Consider the following 24,772-nt stretch of genomic DNA (forward strand, 5'->3'; position numbering starts at 1 on the left):
CACTGACCGATAAACAAATTTCAAAATGTGTTTCTTTCTCACATTTACCTACTGAAAAAGGTATTCTCTGAAGAGTTTGGTGAGTACACAAAATAGACTGGGTTTGGTCCTTCGGAGTATATTCCAGATAAAAGATAATAAAGAGGCAAATCTTCTAAATAAAGATGATCTCTCTGTCTCTCTGCATCAATCTTATTTTGAGAGTGATGTCCTTGTGCGCTTCGCTGGGGTGTCTGCAAGCTTCAGAGCCCTCTTGGTTGCCAGTTTTGTTGCACTGCGTGGACTTCTTTTTACCGGAGACTTTAAAGCTCCGCTTCTCGTCAGTGTAGGTTCATCAGTTTTCCTAACTGATCTGGGAGACGCATGCTGTGTTGTCGAGGACTTCGTGGCCCTCTTTGAAACATGACTGGGGCTCCCGCTCGGAGGGAGAGCAGCCTCCATTTTTCTCTGGGATCTTGTTAGCACCTGGTCAGGTGAGGTTGGCACCTTGACATCCGTGCTCTGCTGTGGGGTTTCAGCAGCATTCTCTGCATCTTTGATCTCAGTAGGTGTACTCTGTGACGACTCCCGCGACTGGATTTTTGCAGAACTTGCTTCAGTGTGCCTTTTGTTGTCCGCTTTGCCTTTAGGTGTGTCGACAGGGTTATGTTCGGCTATTTTAGGAGACCCAAGTCTCTGAGAACATCTCTTAGGCAACTCCTTTTTACTTGTATCTCTTGAAGCTCTACCGCTGCTCTGAGCCCTCACAGCTTTATATTTTACAGTTTGCTTTGATTTTTTGTTAGCCAATATTTTTCGCCTCTCCATTTTTGCCGATGACTCTTTCATTTGTTTGCTGACAGGTAATGCGGATTTCCGTGCCTTAAGAGACTGCTTCAGATTTGACTTGGAGGACGACTTTGTGGTGGCAAGTCTTTTAATCTTGCTGGTTTTTAATATTTTTGATGCCTTTTTCAGTCTACTAGTCGTTTGCTGAACCTGCATCTTCTCTCTAATATTAGAATATTTCCTCAGGATCCTTGCACTAGCTGGATTCTTTGATTTTCCAGAGGATTTCTGGGATTCACTTATCTGAGCAGAAGCTTTGGCAGAGGAGTACTTTGTCAAATTCTGAGAACTACTGGAGAGATCTCCTCTCTCTTTCCCTTTGACTGCATTTGCTTCTTGCTCCAGTGCTCTAGCAATCAGCTTCTGACTCCTGGGGTTGCTCTTTACAGGGGAGGCAATGGCAAACTTTTTCAAATGCTTCTTTAAGCGCTCTGCCTGTACGCTTGGAAATACACCCTGAGACGTCCCTGCCACACTTGACGAGTTGTGGAAGCACAGCTGACTTTCTGATGGAAGACGTGTGGTCACCTTCTTGACGATGACAAGAGATTTTGTTTCCGTTGATTCAAGGAACCAGCGACAAATGTTGGAGAGATTAAAACCTTTCATAAAAAGCATTTGGACTGGCGAGTATTTCTGATGCTCTGCAGATTTTGGTTTTCGTGCCCTCCGCTTACTTTTCCATATAGCTGCCTGCCGGTCTGCTTTGTTTTTGTATTTTGCTGCTGGCTGACCCTCCTTATCCATTTGCACCCAACCTTTTTGCATTTTATCATATTTAATATTCAGATTTGTAATTAGCTGTTGGCTTTCTTCTGCGGTCAAAGTCTCAAAGAATTTGTTAGTCGTTTGTTTTGGGGGCTCATGCCTAGGAGTAATGATAGGGCCGTGTGAACTGTGGGACACGGATGCAACAGACCCAGAGGGGGACCTCACCTGAGCTTTAGTTATTCTTTCTGGCATTATTCTGACAGGAGAAGCTACATCGTTTTGTCTTGGGGCTACAGTATAAGCACTAGTAGAGGGGACAGGGATCAGTCTTTGTGATCTTAGTGCTAATTTTTTGTTGTCCACTTGTGGCAACTGAGTAACAGACTGCAAGGCTATTTCACCCTTACTGGTCTCATCACTCCTTAATGGCATTCTTCTTTCTGTTACAGATGAATCATTATCTTCTACTGACCCGTCTTCTAAAGCTGCTACATTTGGCTGCACGGCAACATTGCTTGCTTCTGTGTTCTTTTGAAGAACCCGTTTACTTCTTAATGGCATAATCTGTGTTTGCAATTCTGCCTTTACGGGACTTGATACCTCACTGCTAAGTTGCACTTTCTTACTGTCATCTGCTACAACCTTGGCAGATCTTAGTTTCTGTCTGGCCTGCAGTCTTTGCTCTTCAACATTCGTCTCCATTTCTTCAGATGGAGTCTCTACTGGTTCAGTATTTTCAGTGTTTAATTCCACAGTTTCAGTTACTGTGTTTGGTTGAGACAGTTCAGAGGTTGGAGGATCACATGACTCGTTTAGAGGAGATGCAGGAACAGCAAGTGGACAAGGAAGAGGGAGGGGAAGAAGCTGCTCAGGGGGTGCTTCTGGAGATGAAATGGGAGTGGCAGGATTTGAAATAGAATTCGATACTGGAGTTTCAGGTGGCTTCTGGTTTGCAGATCTAAGCTGACGTTTGGGCTCAGGGTTTTGAGGATCATCGATAGGCTGATCATCTTTTAGGACTTTCTTTTGTTTCTGGATTTGTTTAGGCTTTGAATTTGGGCTTGACTGTGTGTCAGAAGGGGGTTCTGTCACCTGCTCAATGACAGGAGCAGTCTCAATTGAGTCTTTAGGTATGCGTGTGTCAGGTAACGGCTTCTTCATATTCTTTTCATTAGCGGTAGAGACAATAGTTACTTCAAACCTATTGTTGGATACATTCTGACTCGATTTTGCTGCAGCTTTACAAGGTGATGTGGCGTTACCTGGTCTACGACGCAATTTTCTGTCAGAGGCAGATACGGGTCTTCCATTAACGTGACCCACTATCACCACTTCTGTCTGCTTCAGCAGCTTTGATACTGGAGGTTTGCTACCTTTTTTCCTACGCCAAGGTGGCAACTCCTTCAAGAGTGTGTCAAGCGACTTTGAGGATACATCATAGTCACTATCATTATCATTTTCTATCTCTAAAGGCGTAACACTTTCAACTGCTTCAGGTGTGTCAATTTCTGTCTCTTTCGTCATCATCTCCTCTACTGAACCTGTGGTATTAGCGCTATCTGTCCCTTCGCAGTTCTCATTGTGTATTCGTGTCTCTAGCTGAAGTTCCTGAGGTTGCTCATCTGGCATTATGTCCTTTTTACCTTCATCAACTTTATTCATGGGTAATGTGATGCTATTCTGCTTGGGAACGGGTTCACTACTGTGCAGTTCATCTGATGAAATCTGGGACTCTGGTTCTTCTATGGTATTTTTCTCTAATGGCTCAAGGGCTGTTTCTGCCACTGTTTCCTCTGTACTTTCATGCATTTCCTCTTGAGGATCTGGGTCAATTTCTTTTATTGCTTCATTTGTAGCGTGATCAACACTTTCGTCACTTCCTGTAGTCATCCCTACATCTGCAACTGCATCCTGTTCTACTTCTGTGTCTTTAACGGTTTCTTGGCTCTCTGTTGGGGTCCTTAATGGAGATGAAGGACTAGACTGCCCCTTGCTCTGACACTGATCTGTCTGACTAGTTTCAACTATAATATCTACTCTACTGGCTGCTACCTCTATGATATCCTCTGTGCCTGGTATCACACTATCATCTGTCTCCTCTGTTGGCATTTGTTGATTTATTGTCTCCGTGCATGATCCAACAAAAGGCATATCCACAGGTGGCACACCTTCAGGCTTTGAAAGTATTTGCTTTGGAGTGACCAATGGTGTGAGCTTTGGCATTGGATTGGGACAGTTACCCTTTCCAGCCAAAGTACGAACAGTTTTTAACTCCCAGATTTCATCTGGCCCCAACCACAAATGTCCTCTGGTGCTTTTTCTGGCATTTCGGCGTGGTACCATGCTGTGCCGTGGCTCCTTAACACACTCTGTAATTGATTTGTCAATAAAAACAATGTCACAGTGGCCAAGATCAGGGTCAACTATTCCTTTAGATGGAGAGTCCTTGGTCCAATGATCAGAGGACGACCTGATGGTCTTCCTGGCCGTCCGCACAGAGTCTGAAGAACTGTTGAAGGGAAACAGTTTTGTTGGTGTATCTTTGGGATGTCCAATAGTTACCCTCTGCCTAGCTTCACGTGTGTGGCTACCCTGATTATGTCTTTTTACAGAAGAGCTCAGTCTGGCAGTCTGAGTCTCTGTTCTGTTGGATGAATCAGAGTTCTGTCTCTCCTCCAAAGTGTCAGAGTGAGTAGAAACAGTGGGACTGAGCACACACAGCTTCTTACCAGCAGCATCATTAGAGGTCATAATTTTGATCTTAAGAGGTGCATGATCACCATGATGGTTCTCTGCATCTACTGGATGAGCAATGGGGGTCACCAAAGCCTGGTTACTCCCTGACCCAGGGCTGCGAAGATCCGAAACAGTGCTAGGGGTTATAGACGATTTCAGTGGCACAGCATTTTCTGGAACATTTTTCATTGCACAACTGCCTGGGACTTCTGGCTTGGAAGTGACTTCACTGGGAAATCTTATCTCAGGGTGTGACTTCTCAGGAGTCACTGCACTGGATTTTGCAGTGGAACAAGAAGTTCCCTTGACACCAGAGGTACAGTTAGAGGCTTTATGTGCACTGGAGGATGCAAGTGCTTTGATCTCAGTCTGTAGAAAACCTATGGCATCTACTATCTGTCTCTGATGGTGGGGGCAGAGCTTGGCCATGAACTGTTCCAGAGTGGAGGTGGACTGCAGGTCTTTAGCCTTTGCGAGACGGCGGTCCGGAGACTCACTGGGAGGAAAAGAAGAAGGAAACATTAAATTCTCCATCAATCTGAAACAACACTGGTTCATTCTTTTGACTGATACGAGCTCTGCAGATAAGTGAGTTTTCATCTCTAGTAGTTAAAAAAAAACCTGGAAGCAGATTTATGTTTGTGTGAAATAATATACAAGTTTATATATTTTTTATTCATATATATTTATTAGAAGAATAAGTGATACTTTTTAGAAGCAAATCATTTGTCCAGTGAACTTGACCAGTTGCAGTATTACACCCATTACATTTTTTTTTTGTTTATATATTTTACATTAAGAAAAAAAAAATCATACATGCACAAGACATTAAGTAATGGTAGCCCATTTGGTTAAACCATGTTGAAAACATATTACTTATAATACCAACTACATTAGGGGCAAAAATCATATATATCATATATCAGATTTGTCAAGTTTATATGTCAAGTTTTGTTTTGTTTTAAATGACAAATGCTCAAGTCGCCTTTCACAATATAAAACAAACCAATAAAAGAAAAATCAAACATAACTAAAGATATTAAAAAAATGTGTTACTCTAATACCAAAATTTTATTTATGCCAATGCAAATCAAAAAATTAATAATTGTGCCAAACGGGTATCTCTCTTTATTTCTAAGTTACATTTATGTAATAGATCTATTACAAAATCCCGATACCTTACTACATTAAGAGCCTTTAAATCGTAACATTATGCCAAAAATATATCCGCGACTATGAAAAGTTGTTTTCTTTGCTTAACAAAAAACAACAAAAAAAGATCTTTCAGAAGCTGCACTTTGGGTCTTTAAACAAGAAAACATAGGAACAAACGAAACCACGTCTGCATTCATGAGGTGATATGCTACAAAGCTATGCTGAGCAACAAAAAAAGACCAACAGTTTTGTGGGAGCAGCAGATTCTGCCAAGTAAAAGATCAACAAGTCAGAAATAAATGTGAAGTTGTGCTAAATTATATTTTGTCTGAAAATAAACTATAAATCATATTTACACACAACTTTAGCTAATACTACATTGCCAAGTAACACTGGACAACATTTTTTCATTTTGACATCACAAACCTGAATTTTTCATGTCTTTTGTTCAAGTTGGAACAACTATTGCCACAGCAAGCTAAGGCTGCATAACAAATCCGGTTTGCTATGCCTGTCCTCTGTGTTAGAAGCTACATAAAAAGGATCAAAGTGAAAGTTCATGGATCAAACAGGTTATTATATACTAGCAGTAAACTGCACTACAAGCATGAGCAAGACAACATAATGGTGACTTTGTTTTTTTTAATGGATTTCAGCTTTATATCACAAAAGGTTATTGTATACTCTAAAATGAGGGTGTGGGGGCTGTAATGAATGTTCAGCAAGCAAAATACTATTAGGACGTTTCTGGGCTTATTCTTGAATCCCTGATATTCATTGTGTAGTGTAGTGTAGTCAAAGATGGAAAGCTGTACTGCAGGATTTTTGGCTCTAACCATGAAGCTATTTGTACAGCATGTCAAATATCTCAAAAGTAAATTTTAGAGCTTTAAAAATACATTTTAGAGATTAAAAAAAATAACTAACTAGAACCTGATGATTTTTTTTTTTTACTAAGCTCGTCAACTTCACATCCCTCCCTGCAAAGCCTAAGCAGTAAAGTGGAGTACCTGAATAACTACTGGTGAGAGTTTCATCCCTGAGGGTTTTTCCACTCTGTTTCTCTGATCATTGCTACAAAACCAAGTACTTTTTCTTCAAGTGAAGTAAAGTAGTCAATCTAACAAGCACAAGCAAACCAAATTACATACCAGCTCACAATATTTCACAAGCAGAAAAATGTGGATGAGTAAACTCATTCACAAAGTTTACACACTGTATACAATAGGAGGATAAATAATCTCAAAATTACGATCTGCTATACAAGGGCATTTATAACATCCTTAACCACTGACCAGATTTTTAACTGTTTAAGAAATATTTTAGGCTCAAAGTGAATCTACTTCTTACAGTGATTACTTGACATTAAACACACCAACACCCCATTGTTTGTATTCAATAAAACAACCCCAAAAGATAAAACTGCACCATACAGAACAAAATCCCCAAATGACAAATATGATTTAGTCCAATCATGCAAAAATACACCCAATGCCATTCATTTATATGCTATTAACGTGACATAAAATGTACAAGATCTGTACATATTTGTATGGATAAGGATACTCCGCAATCAGCTGAAGAGTCTCAACATTTAAGCTTGTAGAGCGACTTCAGTCCTCACATGCAAAACCTTGCCCATAATAAATTAGTATAGTCTTGCTCCACAGCTATCTCTGATAACAGTTAGATAAACCTTTTAAGATATATACACGCAGGCTTATTATTATTTTAAGTAGAGTTTGAGTTTAATTAAAGCTGTTTACATTCTCAATTTAAGTGTTAACGTTACATTTTAATAAAAAAAAAAAAGCTTAATAAATACTAAATCGACAATATAATAAAATTTGGAAGGTATCTAAGAAGAAGTAGGTTCTAACCCCATTTTAGCAACATAGTTCCTTCAACGCAGAGGAAATGTATCATGTCCCTAAACTGCTCCATACCCACACATGTGGGGGGAGGGGGGGGGGGGGGGAGTATAGACAGAAATATTTACATATAGTTTAACTTTTATACTTATATCAATATGATTACCACTCTGCTTTAAATCATTTGCCTTTACACAAAGAAATTTACAGTATTGTGTTGTGTGCATGAGATTGCTACATAAAACAGCTTTGAGAACAGTGATAGTGGTGATATCGGCTTTCCAGATGAGGTAGTCAACCACTGGATTTGCTACAACAGAATGTAAGGAGCAATCAATAAATGATCAATAAACCCAAAAGCACTTTTATGACTTTAGTATTTCAACTTAAATGCATTAGACAATAAAGTTTTATATTTCAGCAATGCCTGAGGATTGTCAGAGCAAAAATAATTTTATTACTGAAATCAAATCAGTGATTAGATTTACTTGTATATGTACATCTGTAATTGAAGCAACTACTGGGTATTATGTTGTAAACCATGGTAAGTGATTCAGATGTATTACATGTTTGTTTTTTAAATCTGGGGTTAATATCCTTGAACCATAAAAACACTTATTAAATAACAGCTAAAGGTGGAGAATAAACAACAGAGGGTTACTATATTATAATTATAGTTACAGTAGAGTTGTTACAGTGGTATAAATACAAATGTGCAAGGCCCTGAACTACATCTGTGTAGTGTAAGTTTCTGTAATATGACAGCAAATATGATTAAAACCCAGTAAATCTTTAAAAACAAAAAACAAACAAAGAGTCATTACCAAAACTTGCTAGACCTGTATGGAAACCTGACAGAAATAATGGGGCATGAGCCCATAATGTTTAGCATCCTGAGCTGTAATCAATAATGCACAAGGAGGTGTCCTGATCAAACTAATGGACAAGGCTGGGTCAAAAACCAGGCAAAAATTCAATGAAAATAGCAACATGAAAAAGGCATTTTGTAGAGGTTTTTTAAATGCAGCCCTTTCCGCATGGTAACAACACCGTAATTAAGTATTTGTTATTTTTAATGAAATGGCATCATCGTGAATTTTAGTGAAGCAGCTAACAGCTGTCAACCCCGCTACCCTACATAGTCAGTTTCAAGAAAAGAAAATTGCTGGTGGTTGTAGTTTTGCTGTTGTCCAAATATAAACACATTTTTGGTACACTATCATCTAATTAATTGGAAGAAAAAAAAAAAAAAAAAAAACACACATCCCAGTATGTGTGCACTCATGTGCAAATGTACAATCTATTCACAGAAGCCATAACGGTAACAAGAAAAAAAGCCCAACGTAACATTTTACATTCAATTAATGAATACAGCCAATCAATGTATTTTTTCATTGAATTTTTGCCATGGCAACTTGAAAACAGGGTAAGCATGGACTGAGGCATGGTTGTAACCAGATTTAGTTACAGTTATCATCCTCACTATAGAATGACAGAAAAAAAATATTATTTTATTATTTCTCATGGGTGTATGTGTATATTGTATGTATGCATGCTTCTGCAGTATTTTATGACAAAAGATAGCAGAAAGGTTTGTATCACATCTCACGATAGAATACCTGAAGTTTGAAGAAAGAGGAGAAAACCAACCAAAAACCCCCCAAAACATTGAAAAAAAAAAAAAAATCACACAGAAATGTAATGCTCTGCAGGCCTACACTAGCACTGAAATACTACAGATTACTGAAAATAAGGTTGTTAAGACGAGAGAAGGACACACACTCATCAGTGTGACATCCTGAATGTTACCATTAAAAAAGGCTTATTCAATCCTTTACTGTTACAGGGGATTTCTTCGGCAATGATTGAGCTGAGGTATGTAGCTGAGGTATAACTGTCTAGATGTGTGTGTAGTAGTAATGCATTATTTTAAACATAACCTGAGTGTACAGAAGGCAATGGAAACTATTGCCAATCATATAGCAGAGTAAAATGTACAGAACTAAGTAGAAGTAGTGGAAAAAAACACTGTGCTTGTGAGGATGAGCGGAATTAGGATTTTTTTTAAAGGCAGATAAAGTCCAGAATGACATTATGTTATATTCCATATCTTATACATTTATATAAATAATAGGCTAGTATGCGGCCATACTTCCCGCTGTCTGTTTCCAACGATATCTGTAAACTTTGAGACTTTTAGAGTCGTTCCATGCATTAATTTACTTCATATGTTTTCACCCAAACTACAGGCTCTGCATACTTGGAACTATTTCATTTGAACATAACCAATATTAAGAGAGAACACTATGGGGCGCCACATCCTTGTACAAGCTTCAGTTTGGCTCTGTAAAGAACAGAGCAAGGAGTGAATTTTTAAAGCTTAATTTGAATCAATAACTAAAACTTAATTACCAGCATGCTATTGTATTTCAATAATTCTAAAATAAAAAGCATGCCCTCCAAGCCACAACATACTGGGAGACACTTGTGTGTTTACGCCCTATGCAAACATTTTAAATGTAATAAGTGCTAAATTTAGTGATAAAAATTAAATAAGTTAATAATAAATAGAACTATTAGAGATGCAATAAAGACGGGTATTGCCAAGGTCTGGCAAACACCATGATTAAAAAGTACACCGCAGTTAGTATGTTGTGGATGCGTCACTCGTTTGATAAGAGGCTGCAGTCACGAAAATCAGTCCCACTCTCTTCAGAAGCACTCTCTTTTTTGTCATAAAGACTGTGCTGGGAACTTTGGAGATCCTTTTGTTTGGGGGACAGTGAAACGCTGGGTTCTTCCACCTGGCTTATCAGCTTCATTTTCTTTTTGGGGGGATTTTTTAAGGTCCCCAGACGTTCTTTAACTTTGTATTCCAGGGTACTGTGTGGGATGCCATAAATCGATTGCGCTTTAGAAACACTCATTTTCCCACCCATCACCACCACAATGGCCTCTTCTAGCAGGTCTGTGTTGTACTGTCGATATCGCCCTCGTTTCTTCCTAGGCTGCTTGTTACTTAGGTCTGACTCTGAATCCATTGGATAGTTCCCCCCCAAAGCTTGGCAGTCAGAGGTAAAACTCCAGTATTCCTTCTCCAAACCTGAGCTATTTAAACCTCTGTTGCTGCTGCTGGTGGTTTTCTGGATCTGCCTGGGTAGAATGGAACAAAGCTTCTTTCCCAGGCCATTCTGATAAAGTGAACCTGAATATTCAGTGGACACGGAGTCCCATGACGAATCTGTTCCTGTAGCCAAAACTCGGACCTGGGGAATCTTTAGGTCAAAGGATGGTGAATGAGACAGAGAAAGGCTTTGGTCTCTGCAGGCCTGCTGGAGGTTTCCTTTCTCACAGGCAAGTGACTTTGTCAAAAGTCCAGCAGCTTCCAACAACCTGGGTATATCTTTAAGATGCTCACTAGCTTCATTTCTGGTTTTGAGCTTCAGCAGGGCTCCCAAATGAGTTTTGGAATTCCAGGAACCGGAAGCATTTCTGAAAACGTCATTGGGGCTGCAGCTTTGGTTATGGCTGAGGGGTGACTCTGGGTCGCTTTCCAGATCGGGTTCCTCTTTGATGCGCAGTGAGTATGCAAGAGACGAAGAAGGCTTATAACAGGTGGAGTGGCCGAAATTCTCCCTCCTCCTCCCATCCTGTAGGCTCCTCATAAACAGCCCGACATGCCCGTCCGCTCTCAAGGATCGCCTGATTGGATGGAAGGAAATTGGGTGTAAGCAGAGCTTGCACAGTGCCCTTTTCTCTTTACTAAGGGAGGATGGGGTGGGGAGGGGAGGATGTTGGCCACTCCTTTATTATATGACCTTGCTTTGGTAACATCACTCGAACAACTTTGTGAATGTGTGTGTGGCTTTTGAAAAACAAAAATAAAAAACAAAACAAAACCCCCAAAAAAGACTCAAGTTAATTTTTTTTTTTTTTTTTTTTTTTTTTAAATGCTCGATGTAATAGCTGTTGTTTTTTTATTTTTTCATAAAACATAAGGGAAAAAAGAAAAAAGGAAAGGGCAAAGAAACAATGAAAATAAAAAACAAAGAAGATGCATTTAGTAAAATACACTGAAGACTTGGCATTTCTGTGGCTCAAAAAGCTTGCCCAGGAGAATGGACTATTTGTAACTGCGGTAAGGGAGTCTGATGTAGATGTAGATGCAGGGCGCAAGATCTATGACGTACAAAGTAACTAATGCACCAAAAACTCTTGACAGTTTATGCGTGACGTTACCACTGAACAAGCACAGCAATAAAAGAGTAAGCCAGCAAAGGGTTCTTGCAATCTATCAAACTCAAGCTCTAAGTTACAAAAAAACAAAACAACTGCAAATTATTATTCTTAATTATTCAATTAATTAATCAAGTTATATTGTTCCCCACCCCCCAAAAAGAAATCAGTTGCAGAGCTCTCAGCAGTTTCCAGAGCCTGACACTGCTGGGGTGCAAAAACAAAACAAAAAGAGGGGGAGGGGTCCTTTGATTTGGAGTTTCACAATTTGTACATCTTAAATGGAAGATAGAGTAAGCCACATCCATGTATCAAGTTCATGTACAATATTAAAACAACTCATGTTATAGGTGCTCGGGCAATGCCATAGATAATTATTAAATATTTAAATTACTGATCAATCATTCTCATTTTACTTGACAGAAAGAATTAAGTCCCTGAAATTCTTCTTTAGTTCATCAGTGGGACTTTCCCCTATATATACTGTTTAGTATAACTTATAACATTCAGTCGTTATCTTTTATTCTGGAAAAAAAAATAAAAACAAACAAAAAACCCCAAAACAGTTTCATGTGGGTTTACGCATTATGCAATCTGCTACAGTGGTTTATTGCTGTATATAGACGCAAGAATATCAGCAATGCTTCGAGTCATGTAGTAAACTACATTTACCATAAGGCCTGCCTGTATCTTGCCAGAAATTAATTAAAGAGAACCAAGAAAAGTCAAGCTAGTAAATTACTTCTAAACCACATTTACTCACTACGTAACAAACTGCTGCTGATAAAAGGGACCCGTCTTAGTACAGCAGAAAAGAGAGAAAGAAACTGTTCTTACCCCTTCAGCATGGTTGTGGCCGGAGAAAGACAGGGACTATTGGCAGGCAGGCTGCTGCTGCTATAGCTTTTCTTTTTGATAGATAAATCAAGAACTCCATCTAATTTTAAAAAAGGAAAGAAAAGAAATGTAGATTCAATGTTAAGTTCTGACCACAATCCAGCCAGTGCACCAGCTCAGTACTTAATAAACCTCTCTGTGGTAGATGTGTTTCACACTACCTTGCTCACTGGGCTCAGCCATGGGCTTCTTGATGGTGAGGTCCAGAGGTGCATCCTGAGCAGCCATTAGAAGCTTGCTTAGGACGGGGTTCTGGTTGTGTGCTGGCCCAGTCAGTGTGGCAGCAGGGCTTATAGCAGGAGGAACTCCTGGGAGCAAAGGTGGGGTCGACGGGCTTTGGTCAGAGTGAGGCTGGGAATCTGAGCAACTGACCTGAGGGGAGCTGGTTTTTGAGGTATATTCAGCAGCAAACTGTCTGATCATTTTCTGAAGAATCTCTCGAGCCACTACTGGAATTTGTGGGTCTGAGAAATTTGGCACATCTAGGAAGAAAACAGAGAGATAAATACTTTACAGTCAGCATTCCTTTAATAAGTCATCAGTCATGGTTAATGAACATGCAACAAACATCCAAACTATGTTGTAAAAATACTGTAACCGTAAGGAAAAAACTCTTATTTATAGCCTTAAAATAAAATAATAAAATAAATAATAATAATAATAATGATTAAAAAAAACAGACGTTATAAACTAAGAGCAGAAGCAGTGTGAGTGAACACACACACACACACACACACACACACACACACACACACACACACACACACACACACACACACACACACACACAAGCCTATTAAGGGATGGATAATGTGCACCACTGTGTTTACAGGCAGGTTCCCTGTGTTAAGCTTTTGGTGTAATAACAATGAAAAACACTGATTTACCCACTCAGAACTAAACCTCTGAGACTCACCTTTTCTGCAGAGGACTGCATTGAGAAATTCCTCAGCCTGTTTCTCTAGTCTGCCGATTGTGATTTGATCTTTACCCAGTAGAGGTTTCGATGTATCTTCCAGCCCCTTGTTGTTTAAGTCAATTAAGTGTTCCTGTCAAATTGGAAAACTGTTAAATTGGTGACCTTCAGCCATTCAACAGGATTCATATAAAGACATTTTTATCCTTCAGATGAGTGTTTACATCAAATTAATTAGCCCAACAACTGTAGGGAAACACGATAGATTACAGATGTGACTAAAACTAAACAAGCCATAGCAGACTGCTAACGTTTATCCATCATCTAAGCCAGAGTTTGAAAGAATAAAGGCAACAGATTTAAGTCTGCGTTTCCGGTTTCCGAACTATGAAAATCTGGAAATCAAAACATAAAAGGAAGAAAGAAAGAAAACAGAACTCTTACTTTGACTTTGTCTCTTCTCAGACAGCAAAAGGGACAGTTTTCATCAAATGACCAATCAGACACTGCTACAGGCTCAAAGTCTGCAGGAAAAAAATATCAATAAAAAAACAATGACAATCAACACAACATGACAAAAATCATGGTTCTTTCACTTTTCTAACCAACTAAGCAATATAATCTTACCAAGTCAACATTGGACAATATTTGTTTCAAATCCCCCCCCCCCCCTCCATTTTTTTTATAAATATCTGCAGCGAATAACACTGGTTTGGAGTCTTAAGCTTAGCAACCATAATCACAACCATAATTTAACAGAAAAATATACTAAAAAACTCTTAAATTATACACACAGGTTAAAGACAACAAAAGACAAAAAAAAAAAACTCAGAGGGTTTAATTTAAGACTAAATAGCAAGTGTGAGGAGGGACAGCATGCAACAATGTACAGTCACAGGTTGGGTAACAAACTACAAAAAACTGGGCATGTGCAAACAGCTCAGTCACAACTTCCACTGGTGTTCGTCTCTCCTGCTCAACTAAGTAGACGAAAACAGGGGAGTGACTATGGCAGGAAAGTAATGCCATGACGTTGTTGGTTTTTTTTTTTTCTTTTTCAAAGAAAGAACAATGCCAAAAAGGGAAATTAAATTTGCAATTTAAAAAAAAGTGTCAGATGCTAAGGTTGAGCTTACATATGTGTGTTATATACAATCCAAAAAAAATATTATCTGAACCTATCAAAAAAACGAATACTTACCCAGTGGGGAAAAAAATATTACAATATTTGATTTCTGCTCTACCAATGCAATCTAATTTAAAACAAAAATAACTTAGATACCTATCGGTACATGTAAAATATATAACATTCTGTTTTGCCTGTCGGTATTATTATCAACATTCAGTGATCATTTTCTTTATCCATGAGTAAAGTGCTTCATTAGAAATAGTTATTTTCAAACCTACAATGTTCCATTTTCATGTTTAAATCTCACATTCATTTGTGCACAACCCAAAAACAAAGCTCTAAACAAAACTGCATGAATAAAATGAAGTAGTGGGCCATAATGAATATGTGCTGATTTGCTTTAGAGAGACTGACAAAAATCAGGAACTCATTTAATCAGTTCAGTTGAATTTAAAGCAGCAACTGCTGCTGCATAATGTCTACTCACTACACAACCCAAATAATGCTTATTGTCTCACTAACGTCATACACTGTAGGGCACTGGAGACTTTTACACTGGCTACATGCCATCCAAAACACATTGTAAAGACATAAGCCTTTTTTTTCCTGCAGGCAGTGACATTGTCTCATTTTTAGTGAATGTGTACCAGATGGTACAATGCAGTAGCACTGTCATAATAAGAAGACAACAGATTACACTGAAACCACAAAACTGTTGTTCATACACTTGCATGATTGTGGTCAATAAAGACACTTACCCTTAAATGATTTCAGGTCCTCTACCAGCGCTGAACCAAAAAGACCTTCGAGAATGCTCTCAAAACCTGAAGAAACACATGAAGTTCAATAAATATATTTGTTATCAGCTGTAATAACATGACGTGTGTACAACTGAAGTCAAAAACATAGGAAGTTCAAAATGAGTCTTAAAACGATGCAAAAAGGTAAGTTTACCTAAAAAAAATAAAATAAATAATAATAATAATAATAATAATAATAATAATAATAATAATAAAGAGACAATAAAGAGTTATCTTATCTTATCTTATAATAAAATTTGAACCCATTTAATTAATTTACTAATCAATGTTGATTTTATTTGTAGCTAATGCTGATACAATTGTGATTTTGTTGTTTTTTCTTTGTTTGGATTTTTTGTCAGTCTCTGTTTGTGTCAAAAATTAAAAATGAAATTTAAAAAAGAAAACTATATTGCGATAAAATAGACAAATATTAGCAACTGCCATTGACTGATGTTATTTTATGTGAAAGTAGTCTACTGGCACTCAGCAAACAAAATTTCATATATGAATACAATGGATAAATCAAATTAACAAATAAAGTGTGTCCTAATGAGATGTTATGTTTCTGCCGAATAATAAATGCCTTGATTTTGCCTCTCTTTTCTTTTTCAACTTGACAACTGCTCCGTTTTACTCTCTTCTAACACACATCCGCTTGCCTTGCAGGTTTTTACTTCATCAGTAAATACAAGCCCTCCATCCTGTTGCCAAGCAACTAAGGCACCTACAGAGTGGAGAATGACTGTATGGTGTTAACATCAAAAAGAAACAGCCAGTAACAAGATTGCTAAGTAATTCTGTCAAAGTACCCTATAGATTAATGGAGATGATGAATTCAAACAAAAACTAATCTTCACAGTCCTCTAAATGACTGTTTACAGTTCAGGGACTCGGTGGGATACAGCTATATATGTTGTATAGACCATTTCTGAGATCTAATGTGTTATGCTACATAAATCATAAGAGAGCACTAACACAATATGAAATGTTATCTTACTGCTGCAGGGTCAGATTAACCAAACCAAAACCACTACATGCGTTAAATCAACCACTAAAGAGGTCACACAGAACATCTGTCAGCTGAACTGGATTTTAAATGAGAGTGCACCATTCCAAATGTGCCAGCTACTTTAAGGCCAAAAGTACTGACTCAAACCACTGTGACAAAAACATACATCACATAACACATGGCTACAAAAACATAAATCGGTACCACTGAAAGCCTAAAAATTATTATGCCTGCATGAAATGAGCATCAATCAAGTTAAATCAGCCAAATTAATTAAACTGATCTGACAACACATCATAGCAAAAACCTACTAACACTTCATCTTCACACATGAGCAGAGAAATTGGTGATAAAATTATCAGCCCTTACCATCCACTCTCTTCCAAATCTCACAGTGAATTGAATAAAAGCTGTCATCTGTTAAAATGCCTTACACTGCTTCCCTGCAAATAACCCACCCACTTTTCAGCAGAGCCAAACATAAAGAGAGGGGAGGATGAAGTAGTGAAGCAAAGCGTTGCCTATAGCTGCAGCATGATTCTGTTTCTGGGTTAGTGCACAGGACTTCAGCTGAAGCTATCCAATCGCATTTCTGAAATATTTCAGAGGCACGAGGAGAAAAGTAGGTCATCCACTTTCGTTTGACAGTGCAGCATGATGACATCAAACTACTTTTTAGGAATACCGTTTAGGGCATTTAAAAATGTGTCACACTCTAAACTATGACTTTGGGGCAATATTATAGTGTTATAGTAGCAAAGCGAACCAGTACAGTAGCTGGTGAAAACACACCCACCCGCAAGCTTCTTTAAAACCAAACCATTTTGGGACCGGTAAGGCAACGTGAGAAGAGCAGGGATAAAATATTGATAAGAGTGCAGAATTGTCATGCAAGCCCTAAAAAATAAATGAGCTTCTAAAAAAATTTTTTTTTTTTTTTAAATGGCTCCAGTTAAAATGCCTAATAAGCAGCAGGAAAACACCAACAAGCCAATGTTTTGTGTAGCCACAGTTAAACTTACCAACATGCAAAAAAACAAAACAAAACAAAAAAAAACCCAGAAACTTTATCGTAACCTGCACTTAACTAGTTTGCATTAATGTGAAGGATTTGCTGCATGTGCATTTCCCATCTGAAGGGACATCCACCAATGCAATAGCACCAGAAAGCCAAGCCCTTATTTATTTGTGCAATCTTCTGTCTCCCCCCTTTTTATTACTGTAAATACATACTGCAGCTTGCCTCAAATAACTAGCTGAGTGAAGGCCCAACTTAATTGATTAGATATGCTGTAATGAAAAATGAAATGAGAACAGCAATTTTTAGAATAAAATAAGACTTTGGTTTCTTGACTCTAACATTAAAGACATTGAAAATAGAATAAAAGAAAATTGCACTAAGAAATTAAAACTGTGCAACTATTACCATTATAATGCACATTAAATAGATGTTAAATAGTTGATGTATTAATGTGTAAAAACAAAGCTGTAAATTGCAACTATGCTTTATGGAGTGGATTAATGAGCTTTATTAAGACGTTCAGTTCAACGCAGCTGTTCCCACATTACTCCAATAACTGGGAATCAGTGAAGTGCATTTCAGATTTTTTTTTTTTTTTTAAATAAAGTAAGAATCTTTAACCTGAGCTATGATTATGCATATGCACCTGAAAAACCTTCAATTTACAATGGGGCACCTCTGTAAGTGACTGGCTTTCAATCAAAGACTTTCCATGCAGGAAACCCACACAAACAAAAAAAGATATTTCACCTAGCCGATATTACCCACAGAGGTTTACCCTGAAACTCTGTAGGTATTTTCGTGGAGCTTATGCAGGCTGACGGTGAGCAGCAACTCTGCTCAATCTGCTTTAGCCTTCTTCTGACCTACATCTGTAGCCAATCAGGGACCGAAAGATTTGGAGTGTGTGACACCATGTCCTTCCCAAAGCATTTAGAAAAAGAAATCCCACAGATTTAGGATCAACTTAACCCTACTAAATCCTAACTTTAACCTGCGGTGTACTTTACTGATGCATGGTTTGAAAAAAAAAGAAAAAAGGAGTCCTTCCTGCATACCTCAGGCAATTTCCTTTAAGGGGCCTATGCACAAAAGCAGTGAGCAAACCCCTTGTTATTTTTGCACCACACTGTAAGTGCACAACACCACACATGCTCATAACAATGTAGTTAATTCAGTAATGTAATATACATTAACCTGACGCAAATCTCTCAAGTCACTTAATACTCAAAAATTCTAGGTTATTATAAACATGTGACCCAAACACGAGAGCATTATGCATATGTGAGTGCATTAAGCACAAACTACTGCTGCCTAAACCCCTCTGTACTATAAGGCAAAGGTAAAGTGACAGCAGGAAGCTACTACACACAGAACGAGGCTCCATACGTAACTAAACTGCACTGTGCATTTGTAGTGAAATCTTGTTTTGTATAATAACCCTAATGTTGTATAGTTCAAGTTAATCTTACAATACTAACATCTCATGTGAGCTGCTAGTTAAAGATGTTTCAATTTTAATCTTTCAAGAAATACTGTATTTTGATCGATTACGCGACACTGTACTATAGTACAGAACCATTGCTTCCAGTTAGCTACAAAAAATGTGTTAGAGCCTCAAAATCAGAGTTTAATTATATTTACAGTGCTTCTTTAAAGGAAATCCCAACTCAAGTTGTTCTACACATTATCTCAGAAGGGGTGTCTCCAAACTCATAGAAGAGGTTCAAATTGTTATGAAGCCAACATAAACCTTGCAAAAGCTACCATTTTTGGCCACAAGCTCAGACTACTGATTCACTTTCCAAGAGACATAATCATTCAGGCCCCACACATTTCACTACATCCCCAATTTTATGATAAGGAAAATTCAAGAAACTAATCAGTAGGTGATCATGTTAAGAACAACTTACTCTATCTAACAAGAACAGCCCATGCAGGTAACATGAATGGAATACTATAAGGAAACAAATGCCCTTTATTGTGTACACTGCTGTGACCTAATATCTCTGGGAGAACAAACAACTGCAATCTTTAAACGTGACGCACTAAGCACTGATGCAGTTGAAAACCTCCATATGCAGCTAATTGGTCTGCAGAAAACAGCCTATCACGATATAATGAAACACTTGCTATTTGATGAGTTCATGCAGACCACACTTCAGCAGAATTATTGGGATAATACTAAAAGTCTTATCTATCCTTCATGACTTAAACTTAATCAGCTGCATTACTGATAAATGCTTCAGCTATCATCACTTCATAGAAATAATGTGCTGTTCCTTGATTTTCTTTGGTGTAACTGCTATTAGGCCTGCTATTATAGCTGCAAGACGTTATCTGTAACTTGTCTACTACCAGTGCATTTATCAGTAATACAGTTGATGAAGATGACAATTTTTAGTTGGAATTTATATTTTAAGTGGGAAACATCAGTTTTACTAACAGAAAAAGTTTGGGAATACCACATGATCAAAAACTGACTGTCAATCTTTCATCTTTGAACAACTCATATTTTGAGATTACAAGAATCCTCAGATTGATGCTCATGAGAACGGAATTTTGCATGAAGGAGGTCACTGATTTCCATGAGCAATGCTTTTTCAATATGTAACATGGGGTGACAGAGGAGTGTAGAGATAAAACTGTCATATATAATGATATGAAACCCAAGTCTGCCCACTACACAGAGGCCGAGCTTTTAATCTAACAAAATCAATGTCACCAACATATGATTCTGTTCATCTGGACGTACCGTTTTCAGTGGGAGAAACATTTTGTCACTCACCCAAGTGACTTCTTCAGTATCAGCTGACTGCAGGTTTCCCCAATCTTATAAACAGTATTTGCGCTAGGAGGTTAGTTCCTTCATCATAATTATTTATGATGAAGGAACTGACCTCCCAGCCCATTGTTCCTTCAGTGGTGCTAGTTTCAGTCATTATGCAAATGTGCTGTTTATAAGACTGGGGAAACCTGCAGTCAGCTGAGACTGAAGAAGTCACTTGGATGAGTGACAAAACGTTTCTCCCACTGCAAATGCTACGTCCAGATGAACAGAATCAACTTTTGGGGGAATTTACTTACCTGGATGATTGAGCATGCATCAAAATCAAAGTCATTTACCCTCACTTTGCAACCCACAAAAAAAGCAGCTCGTTGTAGGTCAACAGATAAGCTTAAAAGTTACAAGGGCATGAGTAAAAGCAGTGTTTGAAACGTGACTTGGCCACTATGGATTTTGTTCATAACAAGCAATATGCTGTAGCTGGATCAGGCAATGAGTTGGCAGCTTTGAACAACTACAGCAAGGGAAAGAAAAAAAAAATACTATGAATACTTAATATGATATGATGCAAACTGACATTCAAATGGTGTAATGCTGCACAAAGCATGACTTTGAATAACAAATATGAGATGCACAAATGCCCGAGCACACAGGCAAGCCCACACTGAAAAGGCAGTCACTGAGGCTGTTGGTCATGTCTTGCAAAATGCTACGAGAAATCAGCCAGTTCTTTTTGCAAATTAGGAAGATTTAGGCCAACAGAGTGGGCATGCTAGAGCAGAAAACAGGCCATACCCAAGTTGCACTATAAACAAGACAATATGCCTGATGTCAATATTGATTTGCTTGTTATTTGTTTGAGCAAATCTTTCAACCCACTCACCCAAGTGTCAAAGGCAAACATGAATAACTGACATTCCAGGCATTTTTGAATGTTAGTTGGTGTGGTTGAAGTCCAATTTTCTCCAAATCCAGACAGAACACGCATTTTCAGCCACACAGTTTGCATCTGGAGGCTGATGGACCCATGAACACATATATAGGCAAACATACTGACAATTGTTGCCGCTGTTCTATGGGACAATTGTGCTTGTCTCTGCCCTGCAGTTTTAGTCCTCACATTAAATACACAAAGACAAAATGTCCATTTCAGCAACAGCAGGGTGGTGGCGTGCAGCTCTCTCCACCAAAAAGCCAAACAAAAGTATGTCCTTGTTGTCTTGGACAGAATATGCCATTCTACAGCTAGCAGACTGATGCTGTTGTCATGCACTTGCAGCTTTACTTATAGCCTAAACACAAGGGACATTTGTCAATCATAAAGGAGGGACTGAATAACCAAACAGTCCTGGCTTTGCAGCTAGTCAGAAAGCTACTATTCTCTCTCCAATTTCTTAGCAATGACTAAAACGGCGCTCACCTACCACTGCAGCTGGAATAAGTTTATTCATTCCACATATTATACATTTCAGTGTTATAACCAATAGTTCATGTTAAGGTTTAGCATTTAAAACAGACAGCATCATATGCCTAAAACAGCTAAACATGTTTTGCTGGTCTGTGATAATAGCGTTTCTCTTCCTAATAATGTAATCAGAATTTAACCAACTGCAAAATAAGCCAACAACAGAAAATATATGACAATCCAAACTCTAGAATTCCTAAATAACAGGAAAACTTAAAACATTAGCTTTTATGCACAAACACATACTACTGTGCATGGGTTGCTTAGTCATTATACATCTCAGCATGATCTATACATAGCAATCACATAACAAGAAATTAATTTAATGTGACATTTTGAGAACATGAGAAGTAGGGTCCTGGGATTTAAAATAGTCTGTTTATTCCATTTCAAGTCTTTGTTTTCAATTCTGTTTACAATTGTGCCAAAAAAGGAAGCTCACATCCTACAGTAATATCTAAGTATGAGTATTTTTCAAGTTCTATCCAGCCAAAAACAGCCCGTGCTGTATTCTTGTCAAAATATACGTAAAAACATTTCTAATGTGTGCTTACATGAAGTAAGAAAAAAAAATACATGTTGATTTGACGATAAAAACCGGGTTCACTGAGCAACTCAGTGATTCTCATCTGATCAATCTGTGACAGTGAAATGTCCACACTGGCTGTTGCTATGTTACCGAGTCACATGGATTTAAATGGACTCTCCTTTTTCTTCAAGCCACTCGGTCAAACAGTGTAAAACTACTAATACAAACGCCGGCCACCTATCATTATGTGTGGGAAACAATAATTAGATGGTGATCTAGAAAAGGAGGAACCAGGTAACTTCATACTGCCCACAGAGGACTTTAGAAACGGACACCACAGTTAACCCCTGTGCACATCAATCATTTGTAAAGATACTGAAGCATTTTGTTTGGTTGATCTACTCTGGATGTATTTGCACCGTGCTAGGCACATGCCTTGTGCAGCTTTTCAAGTTGCGTCTGTTCTTACAGGCTATTTTATTACTAAGAATGTAGCGTTTATCTGTTTTGTGTGCATTACCAAAAAACCTAGCAAGTATAAAGCCATGAAACTTGATAGAGAGGTTTAAAATGGCTCATTCAGCGCCCCTCCAGTTTAAATGTAAAGTTTAAGTGTACCTGTATGACAAGGATCAGGGTGAAATCCCAGGCTAAGTGAGTTTGTGAGATTTTTGTGTGTGATTGTTTTCTTGTTTGTTTGAGCACAAACACGTGTTTGGCTGCAAGATATTAGTGACAGGTAACACACTGCACACAGACTACTGAGGATATGTAGCTGAACTCACGTGCATAGTTTATATACTTCAACTAAGCCGTGGTTGTCTCAACTCCTAACTGAATTAAGGTGCTATGCTCCCATGTTTATCTTAAAGGGGTATAATGTTTACCACGTTCACTACTGCACGGAAAAAATCAGGGGTCCCACCCTCCACCCCGGGACGATACACACAATGCAATGGACGCTAAACCTAGAGCCAACAACTGCTTTTGTAATTACCTGTTTTAACGTCAAATGTTGGAGAAGTTTATATCGTCGAAAAGGGAAACAGATTCTGCATTGGGGTCTCCGCCACTTCCTCCATTCACTAATGCGAATCCTCGAGTAGCAATTTGAGAAGCAAGTAGGCTAAATGTTGACTGAAAACATCACCTCAAGGGTATATGTCGCCCTCCCCCATCCAACATACAGTATCAACAACAACGGGAAGACGTATTTTAGAAAACGACTGCTTTTGGCCGACACACAGAGACACTCCCTTTAAGCAGGACGCCCTTTAAACAAACTAACGTAACGCCACTACATACCTAAAGTCTGCAGTCGACGCATTATGGACGATAAAAACACCAATTGGACCCAACAAGTAATGCAACATTGTCGCAAACTGCGACATTTAACTAACGAGTCCTGCTGGCTGCCGTTTGAAGGAAACAGTTGAGGACAAAAAGTCGCTGGGAGAAGCCCCGAGTGAGTGCGGTAATAGATGGTTATTTACACCGATAAAGGTCAAACAGAAGTGAAATTCAAGCCGTGCAATTGTGCGCCGTGCAACAAGCATTATCCTTACCTACACATTGAATGAGTTTGTGTGGCCACGAGTCAAGTTCCTTCCGAATGCTGTATCTCTCGATTGTGCATTGCTGCCTTTTACACAGGCTCGCCATTTTCTATAAGTCTTCCTTCTGGCGGCAGCACTACGGAAGCAGGAAGGACTGCGTGAACGCGCACGCACCCTGCGTCAAAGGCGAAATCACTCTCAGTATGCAAAACTGATAGTCTGATTAAATCAGTCTGTTAATCAGTAACTAACTAAATAAATGCAATTAAGTAATCTATAATATTTGTAGTACCCATGTAATGACTTTTTAAAATAGTTTCTATTTTAAAGCGTGCTTTTCCTTGATAGACTACATTTTACATTTTAATTTAAATGCTGCTATTTTTATTTTTATTTTTTAATTTGGCGCTTAAAGCTCAGTAACTATACTAGAATCATGAATTCCTTACAAGGCAAAAGGGTGCCAGATTTAGTAAGCAAGAATGTAAGTAATTGACAAAAAGTTACATTGACATTGAAGCCAACCACCTTTATCAGTTTTTTAAGTTTTTCTCTCTCCACCAGAATCTAACTTAGCTATATTAGAGAAAAATAGCTTCATGGCAATAGTTCATGATTAGCTACAAAATGTATTATATTGATCATTCTCAAAGAATGAATCCTAATGACAGCTGTCAGGTTACAAATAAAGAGCATTGCCAGGTGAAATAGTGTAGCATTTTTCTCTTGTATTTTATTTTCTATATAGTTTTTTTTAATGTATTTTTTTTATCACTGTTCTCTCAACATCATTTAATACCATCTTTGACTGGAGTACAGAGTGCTTATAGGGATCATTTTGTGAGGAAGAAGAGTTAATTTATATGAACATTCTCAGAGTCTGAAGCAGAAAGTCTGGGTTTACAAAGAAAGTTGAGAACCATCATTGTGATAGCCCTTATATCTGACTAACGTTAATGATTTTGTTAAGCCAGATAATGACAAGAAAGCCAAAGTGTGTATAACTGCCTTTACAGTACATCCCTGAGGTTTTACAGTTAGGTAAATACAAGTTTAACTTGAACAAGAACAGATGACATTTTAAACTATAGCATTATTTATGTAAACCAAAATGAAATTTGG

General features: G+C 38.2%; 2 protein-coding genes across 3 annotated transcripts in view; both read right to left on the reverse strand.

Moving 5' to 3' along the window:
• The window catches only part of LOC146505379 (uncharacterized), a 26,745-nt gene extending 2,926 nt beyond the window's left edge, over positions 1-23,819 (reverse strand). The window contains exons 1-7 of one of the 2 annotated variants that reach the window (XM_085182154.1): positions 23,660-23,819; positions 15,238-15,303; positions 13,795-13,874; positions 13,351-13,483; positions 12,596-12,916; positions 12,375-12,474; positions 1-4,771 (exon numbers count right to left, since the gene is read on the reverse strand). The exon at positions 1-4,771 is cut by the window's left edge and continues 2,926 nt beyond it. In XM_085182154.1, coding sequence (XP_085038280.1) covers positions 193-4,771; positions 12,375-12,474; positions 12,596-12,916; positions 13,351-13,483; positions 13,795-13,874; positions 15,238-15,303; positions 23,660-23,756 — 5,376 coding nt within the window. In that variant the 5' untranslated portion in view covers positions 23,757-23,819 and the 3' untranslated portion in view covers positions 1-192. The remainder of the gene's footprint in view (positions 4,772-12,374; positions 12,475-12,595; positions 12,917-13,350; positions 13,484-13,794; positions 13,875-15,237; positions 15,304-23,659) is intronic. The other variant, XM_085182155.1, reaches the window with a different exon arrangement.
• Positions 4,937-12,373, reverse strand: LOC146505380 (ligand-dependent corepressor-like). The gene has a single exon (XM_085182163.1). The coding sequence runs from the start codon at positions 10,964-10,966 to the stop codon at positions 9,965-9,967; it is 1,002 nt and encodes a 333-aa protein (XP_085038289.1). The 5' UTR covers positions 10,967-12,373; the 3' UTR covers positions 4,937-9,964.
• Positions 23,820-24,772: the final 953 nt, after the last annotated feature.

This window comes from Neolamprologus multifasciatus, chromosome 13 (genome assembly GCF_963576455.1).
Source record: "Neolamprologus multifasciatus chromosome 13, fNeoMul1.2, whole genome shotgun sequence".
Classification (NCBI taxonomy): domain Eukaryota; kingdom Metazoa; phylum Chordata; class Actinopteri; order Cichliformes; family Cichlidae; genus Neolamprologus; species Neolamprologus multifasciatus.

Coding starts and splice junctions, on each gene's coding strand:
- LOC146505380 (XM_085182163.1), bottom strand. CDS start 10,966: ATGAGGAGCCTACAGGATGGGAGGAGGAGGGAGAATTTCGGCCACTCC.